Source organism: Schistocerca gregaria, chromosome 4 (genome assembly GCF_023897955.1).
Source record: "Schistocerca gregaria isolate iqSchGreg1 chromosome 4, iqSchGreg1.2, whole genome shotgun sequence".
Lineage (NCBI taxonomy): Eukaryota > Metazoa > Arthropoda > Insecta > Orthoptera > Acrididae > Schistocerca > Schistocerca gregaria.
The window spans coordinates 497304029-497320529 of record NC_064923.1 but is presented as its reverse complement, the minus strand read 5'-3'; the positions used below and the strand labels follow the sequence as shown (position 1 = coordinate 497320529).

Here is a 16501-nt window from a genome sequence, read left to right as displayed (position 1 = left end):
AACCAAAAATGAAGCATAGTAGGGTCCAGTTATGTTTATGCCTTTTTCCAAGTAATCTATGAGAATTATTCCTTGGGAATCCCAATAAACACAGTAAATCATCTTACCAGCTGACAAAATGGTCTTTGCTTTCTTTGGTGCACTTTTACCAGTCTTTGTCCATTGTTTTGACTGCAGTTTTGACTCTGGTGTGTAATGAGAGATCAAGGTTTCATCAACAGCCACAAATCGGCATAAAAATTCTTGCAGATTGCAATTAAACATTGCCAGATACTGTGTTGAAATGTTGTGCCAGACACACTGTGAGCGGTCGCAGCACCCATCTCACACACAGCTTCTTCATAGCCAGTTCTCCATATACAATGATATCTTACTTTTGGTAAAAATTCCACGCGGATGTTAAAGAAACCAAGACCAGGCCGGTTACAAAACTTCGAGCGCTTCCTGAAGGTTTGTGAGTGGATGGATGACATAGCTATCTTCTGTCTCAATCTTTAGATTTTGTTTTGACACACTTTGAAAATACACTGACTGACAAACATTGCGAACCATCCATAAGGGGAGTGGAAATGAAATGAAACTTATAACTGTGGTCTCTTTTTGTGAATCCTATACAAATCTCTAGATTACTGATTATTATCCTTTGCCAGTCATGGTGATAACTGAATCTCTGTCTGAATGTCATAGCTATAAATCCAACACTTGTTTCCTGTTATGATATTTGCATATAAATAATAATCTTGTTGAAGGCATTTACTAAATGTTCCTCCTCTGCTTTATCATCAAGCAAGAAACAAACTCTGCTGCGACTTGATGCATGTTCAGTTTTTTTTACTGTGAGATCCTAACCTCTTTCTAAGTTCTCTGACAAAACTACTGGTAGTGTGCACTTTCTGTTATTAAATGATGACAACTTCTATGTTGGTAAGGTCATTTGTAATAAAACTGTGCCATCTCCTGTTAAAATGTGTTAGTCTACTCTCATTCAAAATTTCACATAGCAGGTTGTTACAAATGGAACAATGGATATTCACACACACACACACACACACACACACACACACAGACACAGACACAGAGATTGATTTAACTGTGAAAATGATCTTGGTTGAATACTGGTCCATTTTACATCTTCTCTATGTGCCTACATTGTGTTGAGCACCTTTCGGTTTGGCAAGTAGCAATATGTTGTCACATACCTGTTAAAAATATTGCTAGTATGTTTTACAAGATCAATATTTTCTGTAAATGTTGATAAACCCAGTGGAAACAAATTGATAGTCATGGCCAACAATAAGGTGACAAAGCTAATGAGTGTAACACAAGTACAATAACACAGGTATTAAAAAACAACTCTGTCCTATATTTATTTTCAGTAACACACCTTTCATATTTGTCATCTTTTCAGATGTGTGTGTTTCCACATTTTTACAGGAGTCTTGTACGTTTCTTTCCATAACCATAAATAATAAAAACTAATGACATTTTCACTCTGCAGAAGAAAGAAAACAAAATGCAGAAAGGACAGCACTGTAACAGAATTCTCAGAGCACAAATGTTATAACACAAACTAACATTCTTCTATTGTACTTGAAAAATTGTTTTTCCCACAGCGAACTCAGTAATGAATTGAGATTAACAATGTGTAGATATATTATTCTTTTTCGGTATGTAAGAAAAATTCAAATGTATCTAACAGAATAGGTACAATAATATCAATATTTTAAAATATTCATTTAACACTGCTGATAAAAAATTGCCTTTGTAATTGTTTTCTGGACCATTTCAGTCAACAAGTACATGTCACTTAATCAAGGCACCTTTTTTTTACACTGCATCAATTTAAAATACTTTTTCATAACAGGAATGTGATGTTATTACCTCTTGCTTTTTCTTCCATGAATGACACAGAATAAAGTAGATATGTTTAAATTGCCACTCATTGTTTTTAACAAATACAGGTAATAAATGTATGCAGCTTTGGACATGTTAATAGTATTCCACTTCTTCTTAAGTGTACTTCACACATAAAAAAAGTTTTGGCTGAGTTCCAAACATTTACGGCCCAGATATGAAAACTTTATACAGATAACATTTAATACTTTGGCATTTGTTAATGTATGCCAAAAGTTTACAGACCAACTTTATACAGATAAACTTTCATCTGAAGCAGAGAACATTGATATAAAACTACAGTTTATTTAAAGTCTCATGGTTTTCTGCAAGTTGGAATAGATGCCTGACTGAATGAGAAGACATCACATGCAGTCTAGATCTGCAGTATCAATGAGAAGCATTTGACACAAATTTGTTAATTTCCACGCCTACAGTTTTGAATTGTGTGTCTCCTTTAGTATATCTGCAATGCAGTTTGTATAACAAAAATTCTTTTGCAATTGAGCAATTGTTAATCTACTCTTCCCACTTACATATTTTTGTTTCTATATCAGTACATACCATACACAAATCTCTTTCGATAAATGCATTGATTTTAAAACACTTGTTCATATTGGCAGTACTTCAAAAACAAATATAATACTGAAATACAGCAAGAAGTGTTATTACAATTACTAATTTTCTGTGATAATTATTGAACTACAGTCCCCAGTACCAAGTTCTGAATGTCACTGAACACATTGTATGCATGAAGGAGGTGTGTACCCAAATGAGAAAATAGGACAATGTTTCACAGAATATTCTCAAGATCTACTTAAAGTAATTTGCTGCTGAAAAATCATTGCAGGTACTGAAGCTGTCAGTATTCTAACTACCTTCAATAACATGACAATTTCAAACTGATTTTTCCACTTATTTCATATAAGTCTCCCTTTGTTTATATTGCTGACATAAACAGTACATTACTGTATAACAGGATTCCATTGGTAAAATACTTTGAATAATAAACAAGCAGTGACATACAAAAGAAAACAAGTCAGTTGACAATGCATAAGTATTTCAGTTGTAATACTGATGAATAATAATGTGGAATTTGTATTTTAGTGCAAACTCATATTCCTATGTAGATCGGGTGCAATATTTGTGTTAACAGCAAATCTTCAAGTATTTAACCATGGTGAAATATGATAAGAGAAGTGAATAAAGTCAACATGGTACAAATTTATGAATGACAGTTACAAATTGTTACAGCAATAAAACAATTTCAACTTTGAGCAATTAGTTTTTCAACATTTGTAAATATTTATACTGACAACACTTTGAAGTAACAGTATCTCAAACCACTGACTTTCATTATATGCATGACGGTAGGCCTAACAAACTCCTAATAGGAAACAGAAATGTTTGCAATATACAAAAATCTAATGCTATCTCTTAATACAGTAATGGAGCCAAAACACTAAAATAAATAATGACTGATGAATTTAAATACTGTTGGATCCAAATAAAAATTTAATACTATCTGCAATTTAAGGAAAAAGCTTTTAATATGCCAAAAGTTATTTCTCTTTAAATTGTGTATGTGTGTATCTGGATGAATTTTTCAATTTTTATTCACTGTGTGTTGTCATTTCCTAACATTCAATGGCACAAATGGCAGCAACTATTTTTAATCAGCTTTCATTAGCTGACAATCTCCTAAAATGTCTTAGTATCCATGTAAGCAAATTATTAGCAAATGTTACTAAAAACATTAGTATAAAATCCGAAAGGCAACTTAGAGACAATAGGATATCTGAATTCTGCCTGCTGCCTATTGTCTTTCTACCACTGAATCATATGTACATGAGGCCTATGAGTGCAATGTAAAATTTATAGTTAAGAAATGTACCCATTCTTGATTACAAGCCCTTGTAATATTACTATTACATAACATATAATTTTCTAACTGGTCCTTTTTTCTTATAAATTTAAAGCAAGATGGTAGAAAGCACCTTAAGAATGTTATTTAATTAGAAATTACATCTACTTAGCCAAATTAAATACTGTGTCAATCACATTTCAATTTCCTTGTTATTTTAAAAACTGGGTGGCAACTGCCCATTTTCTAAAAACTGACCTGCGTTTATTACCATTTTCATTATTGTATTGCAAAACATGACTAGAGTGCATGACAATCATGGGACGCAAATATGACTTGGTACTTATTTCACTATCATTCACTTTCAATAAATACTGTATTATTTCTGCTGTACATATTTCCAAGTTAATGTGAATACTGATTAAGAATAACAAATGCATTATAAATACATCTTCAGTTTGCACTCTTAAAATTTGCCTCATAAATTGGTAAAGGATGAGCTTCTGAATTAAGAACGTATCTGTCTATACTTAAAAGAGTGCGATCTTCACTAAAAAGCAGATATAAGTATTTAAGGGTTTCACTTAGGAAGAAAGATTCCATCATATCTTTTGGACGTGTGTTAAGTGGATTGCGAACATCTCCGATAGAAGTGTACCCATTTTTTACTTTTGTATGTTTCTCAAATGCCTGTAAAAATAAAAGAAAAATCAGAATTTTCAATGTTTTTTATTTAAATAGTATTATGGTTCTCATACAAGTAGCTTAGAAACATTTCACTGTATTTTACAAATTGGGTCACTAGATAAACAAATGAAATGAAAGGTGAATTCTTAAATTATTACCCACAGAAATCAATTAAGGAAAAATTTACAACCTAAAATTTGGTTTTGGAACTAGCCACCATTTGGCAACAGTTTTCAGTAAGATTATTGAATTTATATTTATTCATTTTATGACAGTATATATGACCAAAGGAAAAAATAGAACCTATCAATGACACCACCTCACAGATGACATATTAATTTCTTCATAAATATATTAAAAACAAAAAGCCAACACAGTGTAAAGAATAAAGTAAATAATGGAAGTTTCAGTAACCAGTAGTACTTACTTATAATTTCTAGCATTTGAATTTAACAGAGTCTTTCTCAAACATCAGAATAAAATGGAAGGTTGGAGGATAGTGGTTCTTCCTTTCCAGAATCTTTGTCTCATCTTTATTCAACAGAACTACATACTAACATACAATATTGAATACTCTGGAATTGATTTACTCCATATAATATATGAAAATAAACTATGCATTGCATTACCTGGAAAATCTGCCAGCCCCAATCCTGGTAAGTGTGGTTTCCTGTAATCTGATACATGTACCACAAACTCTCTAGGAACTCGGGTCTCAGCAGGTTATGTGCATCATTTGTCTTTACATACATATCATTTCCAGTAGCATCCTGTCTCAAAAACACAGAAAAGTTATCCCACTGATATTGAGGATATCACCATACCTCCACACATAGCACTATATGTGTGTCTTCACTTAACTTGCATTTAATTTATTCAGTACTGGAAAGTGGTATATAAATGAAACTTTACATTTGAGAACCTTGTGTTGTTAGATTACTACATGCCAAGTTTAACATTCATCATACGTTAAGTCCATGTCAAAAGAAGCCAAACTTTGAAATTTTTGTGGATGATTTTGCTTATCATTTTCTGGCTGAATTTGACTCATAAAATTCTTCACACTATTATTCTTAAGAGAACACACACAGTTGTACAAGGATGCCTAATTTTATTTCTTTCAACAAAATTTGTTCCAAGATATGACAGCTCAAAGATGTCAGGAATTAACACTCCCTCTGAGCAAAGTCGTGTATGGAGTCAAACAAGTGACTATATCATGGTCAATATTGATTCAATTGCTTGGAATGACCCAAGAAAAAGGTGCAGTGCAAACAAAGTATAGCACCTTTTATTCTTCCTCGCCATCACATACATTAAACCACAAGTTAAACAGATATATTTTTTTTTTTTTGGAAGGGTGTGTGTGTGTGGGGGGGGGGGGAGGGGGGTGTTGTATGGGAGGGGATAGGGGGGGGGGGACAAACATTTAAAACTTAATTTTAGTGGCCTGGAATCTAAATACCTTGCCATATTACGGACCAACACATAATACCAGAAAATATTACTAAACTTATGGCCTGTCATAAATTTTTATAACAAAAATCACCTAATTTTGCAAATTATACTTCTGTATTTGACTACCTCATCCTGTTGTTGTGATATTACCTTGTGATGTGGCAGAATATTTCACATTTAATTTTATTAATTTAAGTTTCGTTAAACACCATGTATGTTGCAACACTTTCATTCAACCTTTCAAATACATGGACCACATGTTCATTGGCAGATTTCTTAAATGATTGGCTCCTCACATTTTATGGGGCTATGGGAGCCTCCAACAATTTTCAAGCTGGAATATTAGAGGACAAATGAATATAAATATTGTCATATAAAGACAACATGTTCAGTATGATAGGTACAGATGTCTTCTGAAAATAAGGTCATGACAGGAGTTCATTTCATTTGAGATTGTTGGGGTGGTATTCATATTACATGAATGTGTATGAAAAATTCTGAAAGGCATTTCACATATGAAGAACTTGTGTGTGGCAAAGGTGTCAGTGTCAAAGTCAGTCAAATAAAAACATTTAAAAAAGTGTCCAGAAAAAGCTTACACTACAGTATTCCCAATGTAGATAAAAAGCGGATTCACTATTAGATCCTCGGAAAATTAATCAAAAAGTAGGCTGACAATGGGCAAAGTGTATGAACAAAAAAGTGCATATGGATTTGCACAAGCAGCCTTAATTTCATATTCATGCTCAAATTAAATATTTTTATTAATAGTTGTAAAAAGCATTACCTACTTCACTAATTTAATGTAATTAATGAACACAAGTTTCCCAGCATAAAGACTGATCTATGAAATTTCATGAGAATGTCAGGGACCATATGCCATGATATTTTGAGTCTGCTGTGGAGCTTGCCAATATACATCTGAGGATGGCAAAAACCTCTTTTCCAAGACACTGTAACAGGAAGTCCCTGTAATTCAGAAATTCTCTAAAAGTTCCCTTTATTTCTACTGTCCTCAGTCTTTCTATATGACATTATAAATAAATCATAAAATGGTCAATTTCAGGCAATGGTTAAACAATGAAGATAATTATTCATTGTTTCTGTCTTCAGCATGTTAGGCTGTGTGTTACCTTTTGCAGAAATATTACTAATACACATTGGATTAGACATCTGAGAATAAATTTTCACTTGTTCATTATAAATTGCAAGGTTTGCACATTTACTGGGAATTATTATTGAAAAGTAACATATTACAGTCTAAAAACCTGCTCGTAACCGAGTTGAGTAGAGAAATCCATAGCTGTCTATAAGACAATTACATGACAAAACAACAAACTGGTTTTGAATAAAAACTGATTTGTCTGGCTGCTCATACATAGTGTTACACACATAACTAACCTTGTTGTTTGATTTCATAACACTGATCTATTTATAAACACAATTAGAAACAAACAAAAATATCTACATCAACCACGAGTCCATTGGTTTCTACGAAACAACTTGTTCCAGTACATCTAAAAAATTATATGTTTCTTAAACTCCATGTCCCACCAAGGTTGTTTCCAATTTCCCACAGAAAGAGCCATGCCTTTGTTGAACTTCTGTCAACGTTTCCCTTCCTACTTCCAAGATGCTAATACCTTCCCCCATCATCTTTCCATAGTTCTTGCTCCACTACCGCCAGACTACTTGCTTGTCTCTCTGGATGCTATATTTATGTGCACCAGCATTCACAGGCCCATGGCCTTGCTACCATGGAACACTACTTTCCCCACATCTCTATAGAGGTTACACCTCCCACTCCAATGCTGATTACACATATTGTTCTTGCTTTCCATGGCAAATCAGCCCCTCCTCCAGAACTTCAAAATAGTTAGTCCTAAACTAGCTTCATCTGACTCTTCTCTTTTCAGCACACTATCTTCCTGGAAGTTTCATTTTCATCTCCCATATGGATGCATATAAAAACCTCAGTTTATATAAAATGTACCGTCCCACAATAATTCATCAATTATGATGACTGTTTGTATCAAACAGATTTTTATGCAGAAGAAATTATCCAAATATGCTGATACTCTAATTTATTGCTGAAACCTTAATTAATTCTGTAACTGCACAAAACCAATAGCTATGGTGAACCAGCCACTGACCAAGTCTTGCCTCCTTCTCTAGCATCACATTTGCTTTGACACTAAGTTCAAAATCCACCACCCCTCTCAAAGTTGTATTCCACTGGCCACCAAACATTTAGCCCAATTCTACAATGCTGTTGCTGCTCCCATTCCCAATCCTGGGACACCTTGCAACATACCCCTGTGGACAATTAGTTGTGAGAACCATCTCATCTCATATACCCTTCACTTGCCATTGCATTCTGATTACAGACATTTCATATGGGATCACTGGTAGACACACTCACGAAAACAGTTATGTAACCTACCAGTTCTCAGGCCAATTGCAATCTTGTTCATTCATTTACACCATTTACACCTCAATTTCAATCACATCAACAGCTGCGCCAACATTTGTGTCACTTAGATCCACACTCTCGAGCATCAGCTCCTCTGAACTGTAACATGGGACTATTCCTGCAGATATCATCTGTTACAATTCTGTTGGCCTAACTTTCTTTACTCTGTCCTACCACCTACTGTCACTTCTCCTCCTCAGTCCACTCACTCTTACCCTTTCTTGTCTTGTCATTTTTACTTCATTTGTCTGCCCTCATGATATTCTACTTCTCTTCCTCTTCGTTCATCCCTCCACAAAGCCAAAAGTCACTCTCTCTTTGCCTGCAGTTACCAGTGTACATTTTCCCATTGCCACTGGTGTGCCCGTATCCTAATATTTCGCTACTTCCCTGTTGTCTCACACAGCTGCACACCCACCCCCGTCCCACGAAGGAAAAAAAAAAAAAAAAAAAGGAGAAAAGGGGGGGGGGGGGGAGGGAGAGGGAGAGACTACATTATAAAAATTTGTCATTGTTGTTTCGTATACGGCTTACAAACAATTAAAAGTTCCTACACAAAGGCTCTATGAATAGGGTAAATCTAAGCTGTAAGACTGGAGGGAAGTTAGCAAACAACACATATAATACTGTCTTTGTCTGCTCTTATTACCTCGTGCTTTCAATTTCATTCTGAAAGTAACTGTTCTTAATACAGATACAGACTCTAATGAAACAAACCTGTATATTGAAGTATGTTATTTCTGGTGCTAGAAATGTTGGCTGTTGTGCATAGGTTTGGTAACATGTGTTAAGAAGTTCTTCTGCGAGTTCCATGTGGTCCTGAGGCAAGCCATAATGTACTCCAAGTGCTAAGGTACCTGGCAAATAGCATGTTAAGTGGTCCTGCAACACAGATGTCACCTTATTAATGATAATATGAAAATTACACTATCTTACTAAAGCAAGTATTTCCACTCTCACATGTATGCATGAAAGGATAGTCGATAGGTTAGGGTAGGGTAAGAAAGAATAGGATAGTAATAGCCACCTACTAAAACTGGTATGTGGAATAGCTGAATTAACCTGACTTCTCAGTGTCAACAGCTTGACTGTCAGCAAAACACACAAGATTCAAGCAAAATATGAATTCATGGAGCTACATGCTCCATCTCTGTAGCCAAAGAGAAGGCACATAAAAAGAAAGGAATATGTGGATAACTCCACTCCTCAGCTGACTTCAGAATGAAGCATTATTGTTAAAGTTTCTTCAGACTTTTGATAATTTTCTAGAGTAGGAAAAGCCATAAGAGGGAGCCAACATCTTAGCTTTAGCTAAGCCTACAGGCTACAAGAATGGTAATGAAATCAATAGGAACATGTCATACTTTTTATCGGGTGGAGGCAGCTTTCAGTTAGACACAGCCCTAATTTTAAAATGGAAACAAAGTGAAACGGGGTGCATAGCAATCAGTTAACAAGAACTTCCAATTAATAAAATGTTTCTAAAGAAAACAGCAAATGCATGCAACTGAAGACATTGAGAAAGTGTAAGACAATGTTGGGAAGGTACCTAACAACAACAACAACAACAACAACAACAACAACACAGTAATACAGAAAAAAATAAATAGAAAAAGGTTTCATACATTGGGAAAAAATAAAATTACATGTATTTAGGATAAGCAATGAGGACTTCGCTTTTCATCATGCACATTGCATCAATTACTTTTAATTGGGCTACTATAACCATGGCAGCTTGATAATCTTTTAAAATAATTGCCTTTCCCTTGTAGACAGCAGCTTTATCTTTTCCTGAAAACAGATGGATTTTGTAGTGGCCCACATTATACTTATCATTCCACTGGTGAAGACAAGTTTCTTAAAAAAAGTCAAAACCAACTACGAGTAATCCTGATCTCTAGTTTAGCAATGTGGGAGGGAGGGAAGGAGGGAGGGAGAGAAACTGTGTTGGGCATGCAGATTTTTTGCTAACGACAGAGGCTATTAGTCCCAATAATAAATTTTTTTTTCTTTTATGATGCACTGTACACTGATGTGCTACAAAATCAGTCTATCACTAATACAAGTGTGCAGTGAAAATTGTAACGTAGTGAAAGTCCTGCCCTCCCCCGCAGGTGATGACAAATCAGCAGCAAGTTCTCTTGTTGTGGGTGAAATGGCACTGGAAACATCGAAGTGGGCCATAGCTACCATTACAGGTGTTCAGGAGGTAGTGACTGGAGCCACAAAGTGGAGTCTTGCCAGAAGCAGCAGAAAGAGTGAGGAACCTGGTCAGTGGCTTGAGGAAGATGCTTCACGGCCTTAGAGAGGACGATTGAACAATGGGGCAGTGCAGTGGCAGTCAGGATGGATGGACAACACAGATAGTTGTGCCAACTGCAAAAAGGAGTGCCAATGAAGGTGAAGTGTTTCGGTTAGTTTTGTTCCTAGTGGCTCAAAAATTCTCAAGCTTGAACTGCAGGAGCTGTGTCTATGTCTTGTGCTGTGCCTCCTGTACTTAAGGTTCCACAGATAAAACACTCATATTTAGTTAACAGTCTTCTGCTCTGTTGAAGTTTACATTGAAATAGCTGAATATGGCGTCTGGCAGTGCTTAATGCATCCTGTACTGCCTTTGGGTCAGATTTCTTGTTGAAGGCATTTTTTAATTATTTCATTGTCTGAGTTCTAACCTTTCAGAATATTTTATTCTCATCTTATGAGAGGTGTTCAATAACTAACTGAACACTTTTTTTTCCAAAAGCCGGTTGGTTTTATTCATGATTCCAATACACTATATTATTTTCCACTCATTTGGTCACAAACCCTACTTTTCAACATAATCTCCCTTCAATGTGACACCTTACATCACCACAAGTCCACATGTTATCACTCTACTGGTCAACATTGGAGCCAACAACTTGCTGCATGAATGACCTCCCTACTTCTGCTTTCTAGTGCTTCCCATGGCGTGAATTCTTCATTGAGCCAAACCGATGGAAGCCTTTTATTAGGTGGTGAGGAACCTAGTGGGCACACACCTTTGAGTACCCCAACTGGTGAACGAGTTTGTCAGCACTACTAACAGTGATGCCCAGTTGAGTGGTGAGGTGTTTGTTTATCATTCATTGATCACCTCAAATTAGAGTGTCACCACATTCCAACACTACAAGAGTTACAGTTGTGTACAGCCAGTCAGCATCCAGGAGATTGAATAGGTTTGTGTGACCTTGTTGCAATGATGACAGATGTCTCATCCAATGACTCACCATGCTTTTTTTCACTGGCAGGTCTCCGTAGACATCTGAAAGTACCTAGGACTATCTGTGATGCTCTAGTTTTCTGCCAAAAGAAACTCAATGAAAGATATCGGCTTGGAACACACCTCTGTTACAGAAGACATTTTGAAGACCATTTATAGTGCCGCCACCTATCGGAATTTCATGAAACTACAGGGGCTGAAGTGCGAATATTCATTGATACCCAATGAAAATTCCGAATTTTTCCAACTAAAATTGTCTGAGAAAGGAAAACAAAATGTTGCACTACTTACTGAATGCCTCTTCTATTACTGGGACATTTGTTATTTATAAGTGAATACTAGTTATAGTTCAATTTTGTTTTGGTAATAATGTCATGCTGTATAGGAAAATACATTGTGTCCCCAAAACTTCCAGCCATATCAACTCCCTAGCCCACTTTATACTTATTACAAGCTAGTGAAATTTGGATCATTCTATCATTTTCAGCTGCTGTCAGTGGTTCATTTCATCATCTGAAAGTGTTCTATAATGCCACCTGGTCTCTTTCTGTTCCAAAAGGAAACTACTTACTCCCTAACCTCCACTTTTGGGGATACAAATTTTATAGCACACTCATAATCCAATGAACATCTCCTGGAAGTTCCCTTTTCTTCACATGATTTATAGCACATACTTTCAAAAGCAGGGGAGAAGCAAAAATGTTAGAATGCATAGGGAACTGCCATCACTTCACATATTTGGTGTTGTTGTCTTTTAGATATGTCAAATAAATGTGCAGCTCATGAACATAAATGACAGGATGGTCAGATCTCTCCTACAGATACAGCAATGTGGATTATCTGATAGCTCCTTTCATATGCCCAAACAAAATAAGAAATTTACATTATTTTTGTAGATTTTGACCTCAAAAGACAATCACTCTCATTGAAATAATATTTAGTCTTCCAGTTTGATGCAGACCATCAGTAATCCCTTTCAATTTAAATGCTAAAATTAAAATAAGCATTTGGAAACTACATAGACTACTCAAAATTTTCAGTAGTTCTTCAAAAGTGTTTATCTAATCTGGTAACGTTATGTAAATAAAAGTGGAAAAGAGAGAACATGTCTTAAATACCATCTTTGGTTTGAAGTCCTTCCCTCCAGCCAAAAGTTCGCCAATAAATAAATATTTTCGACGAGCAGTTCTTCTAGTGAGAAGCTTCTTCACCCCAGCTATAGCTTCAAGATAATCATCCCGTAAACTGAAAACAAAAGCAAAATTAATTTAAGAATGCAATAAAATTATAAGACAGAATTGTTGGCTGGTATTACCCTCAGAAGGGAAATATTTATTGCTGCCTATAGACATATTAAAGTACACAACAATCTCCAAGCTTCTGAAACTATTAGTTCCTTCCTCAAGGAGGAGACAAGGATCACTCAGACTCCATTATAAGAAAGACCTATTTATTACAAGGCCAGCAAATTGTTCCCACTCATCCAGGGGAGCGAGTGACGAGTGAGTGACCTGCTCTCTCTCTCTTTAACATCTCAACTTCATCCTCCACAATGACTAATAGTTCCAAAAGCTAGAATAATGTTGTGTAGTGTACTTTTATAATGGTAGACAGCCAGTACTAAATATTTTGCATCCTGAAAGTAGTTACTAGCCACCAATTCTATCTCATAACTGAATACTACTGCATAATATAATGAGAAAAACTACAAGGTGTACAACTTTGTCTCCACTGTTTTTCCCCAACATTTGAGGCTTTAATTAAACAAATGGTTACACATGTATCATTCAAAGTATTTTCCCCTCCTCGCTGGCCACTACTTTCTTCCATCTCTCAGGCAGTGTGTGAATCCGGCATCGAAAAAATTGTTCATCTTTCGAAGAAACCCACAAATTGATCCCATTTGTGACTTCTTCATGAGATCGGAAGTGTTGGTCAGCCAGGCCATGCACCATTGATCTAAACAGGTGATGTTCAGAGGGAACAATGTCTGGAGAATACGGCGGATGGGGTAGGACTTCCCATTTTAACGTTTCCAAGTACGTTTTGACCTCTTTTGCAGCATGGAGTCGAGTGTTGTCTGCTGCCAAATCACTTTATCGTGCGTCTCGCTGTATTGCAGCTGTTTGTCTTTTAATGCTCTGCTCAAACGCATTAACTGCATTTGATAACAAGCACCTGTGATTGTTTCACTCAGTTTTAATGCCTCATAGTACATGTCGCTGAACTGGTCCCACCAAATGCAGAGCATGACCTTGGAGCCATGAATATTCAGTTTGGCTGTCGATGTGGAAGCATGGCCGGGATATTCTCATGATTTTTTGCATTTAGGGTTATCGTAATGAACCCATTTTTCGTCCCCAGTCACAATGTGATGCAGAAATCCCTTCCTTTTTGCCTCTGAAGCAACTTTTCACAAACACACACAAACGCCGTTCAATGTCTCTTGGTTTCAGCTCACACGGGACCCTAGTTCCTTCTTTCTGAATCATGCCCATAGCCTTGAGATGTTTCGAAATGGCTTGCTGTGTCACTCCCACTAATAGTGTCAATTCTTCTCGAGTTTGACACAAGTCTTCACTCAGTAATGTTTCCAATTCTGCATCTTCAAAAACATTCTCTCTTCCACCACTATGCTGGTCTATCATGTTATAATCACCATTCTTGAAGTGCTGAAGCCACTCACGACACGTTCTTTCACTAATAGTATTCTTACCATATGTACTTGAGAGCATTCAATGAGACTCTGCTGCTGTTTTCTTCATATTGAGGGAAAACAGTAACACCACCCGCAAATGATGAGAATTAAGCACGTAAATTGACATTTTCAATCAAGAACAACTTTATGATGCATAGAGACAAATCGACTAATGTTTGAATGAGGTTATGTTGACCGAGGTCCAAGCTAACTGCCTGACGTCTGCGATCTGTTTCTTTCAACTGCTACTTACCGTTGTCGCCACCTATCGGCAAATGGCAGAAGCAAAGTTGTACATCTTGTAACAAATATCCTACATACACTTAATTGTGATATCAAAGTATCTACATGTTATGTTCCTACAACCTATTACAATTAGTTGAAAAGTCCTCATTTATCAATTTTTTGAGGTGACCTTTGGGAGAATAATAATATCCGTTTCATTGTTTACATTGAGGCTTCATCCTACAGTTTCTCAAATTCTTTTATGCTCTGTTGTTTGTTTACCTCCGCAAAGAAACCTACCTTCTATGTAGATATAAAATTACATTCTAAAAACTGCTATAGCTCTTTAAGTTTTGGTTTGAAATTTTCAGAGTAAATGATGGGACTGTTAAAAGCATTCCTTACATCTTAACCTATAAAATGATTTTAATTACTTTTGGCACAAATAAGACCAACCATCACACTATTAAACAGAAGCATTGATGTGGTACACACGTCACCTCGAGTGGCACCAGATCAGGTCCCTTAATTTTCTATGTGTAACACAAAACTAATCCAGCTGTTAACCTCCTTGCTGGGTTCATGACTAAGATATTTTTAAGAATCATTGGAATATGATAACTGCTAATGCAGTATTGTGGAATGGGCTAAGCCATGGCCTAGTTATGAACCAATGGTAATCTCTGAAATTTGTCTGTAACCACATAACAGAAATTGAAGGGAACTTTGCTCCATTTTAATAGGAACACAGTCCCATGGAGGCTTTCAAATTATCTTGTATCGTGTGTGATGTCAGCAGAAAACAACAGTTTTCCATGTAATGATCTCTATGGCTCGCTGAACTTGGCCTCAGCATCCAATCTCTAAAAGTCACAATATATTCCACAGTAAAAGGACTGGTGCAAAGAAAGCTTTTGGCCAGTCTAAGGCCTACATCAAAAATAGATGACACTAATGCGCGCGCGCACACACACACACACACACACACACACACACACACACACACACACACACACACACGACTGCAGTCTCAGGTAGCTGAAACCACACTGTGAGCAGCAGCACCAGTGCACAATGGGAGTGGCAACTGGGTGGGGGTAAGGAGGAGGCTGGGGTGGGGAGGGTGTAGTATGGTAGGGTTGAAAGACAATGTAGTGCTGCAGGTTAGATGGAGGGCAGGGCAGAGGTACAGTGATAGGGGTGGGGGAGGGAGGAAGTAGTGGATAAGCTGTCTTTTGTTGTGCCTATCTGTGACTCAGCATCTCCACTATATTGTGAGTAACAACTTTCCTTTTCATAATATTATTACAGTCTATCGGATTTTCCATTGTTTGACAGGATATTCCAGTAAGTTTTGATTGCTAGTACATTAGAGGACCCCCCTAACATGTCAAAATACAATAATTACTGCAAAATAATCCACAAAAGGGTACTGAGTCTAGATTTTATCTATCATGTAGAGAACTCAGAAAAACTGAATTGCAAATTCACCACTCCTGTATTACAGTCAGCACATCACAGGGCACAATCCAGCAAGAAAGCTTTTCTGCACAATATCATTTGCTTAGCAACAAAACTGAGGTTCCAGTGCATCCTTGCTGCCTGACTAATACTATCAGAATTACAAATGGGATTTTGGTTCTTGAAGGGAAGACAGTCGGACAAGTTTCCCTCACAAAATTGCCAGGAACTTCCTCAGATGTGATACAGAAATTGCTCTACCATTTTATTGTGTTCAATTGACCAAAGCATTTTCTGTGACAAACAGATTCACTGAATCACTAAGTCGACATAAAAAAACTGAGACACCATTATTACAGTCTATTTTCTGTATGTGCTATGAAATGTCTTCAACTTGACCTTACGTTAGATATGAGCACACAAAAATATTTGGTGATGTTCAGATGGTTTTCAGTACGACGACAACAGCCAAATTTAATTTACTTTAACAATGCAAAGACA

General features: G+C 36.4%; 1 protein-coding gene across 1 annotated transcript in view; it reads right to left on the bottom strand.

The window, feature by feature from the left end:
- Window positions 1-1342: 1342 nt before the first annotated feature.
- Window positions 1343-16501, bottom strand: part of LOC126267052 (endoplasmic reticulum mannosyl-oligosaccharide 1,2-alpha-mannosidase) — a 112502-nt gene continuing 97343 nt past the window's right edge. Inside the window, exons 8-11 of the mRNA XM_049971890.1 lie at window positions 12735-12861; window positions 9093-9257; window positions 5074-5214; window positions 1343-4447 (exon numbers count right to left, since the gene is read on the bottom strand). Of these exons, the coding sequence (XP_049827847.1) occupies window positions 4211-4447; window positions 5074-5214; window positions 9093-9257; window positions 12735-12861 (670 nt within the window). The 3' untranslated portion in view covers window positions 1343-4210. The remainder of the gene's footprint in view (window positions 4448-5073; window positions 5215-9092; window positions 9258-12734; window positions 12862-16501) is intronic.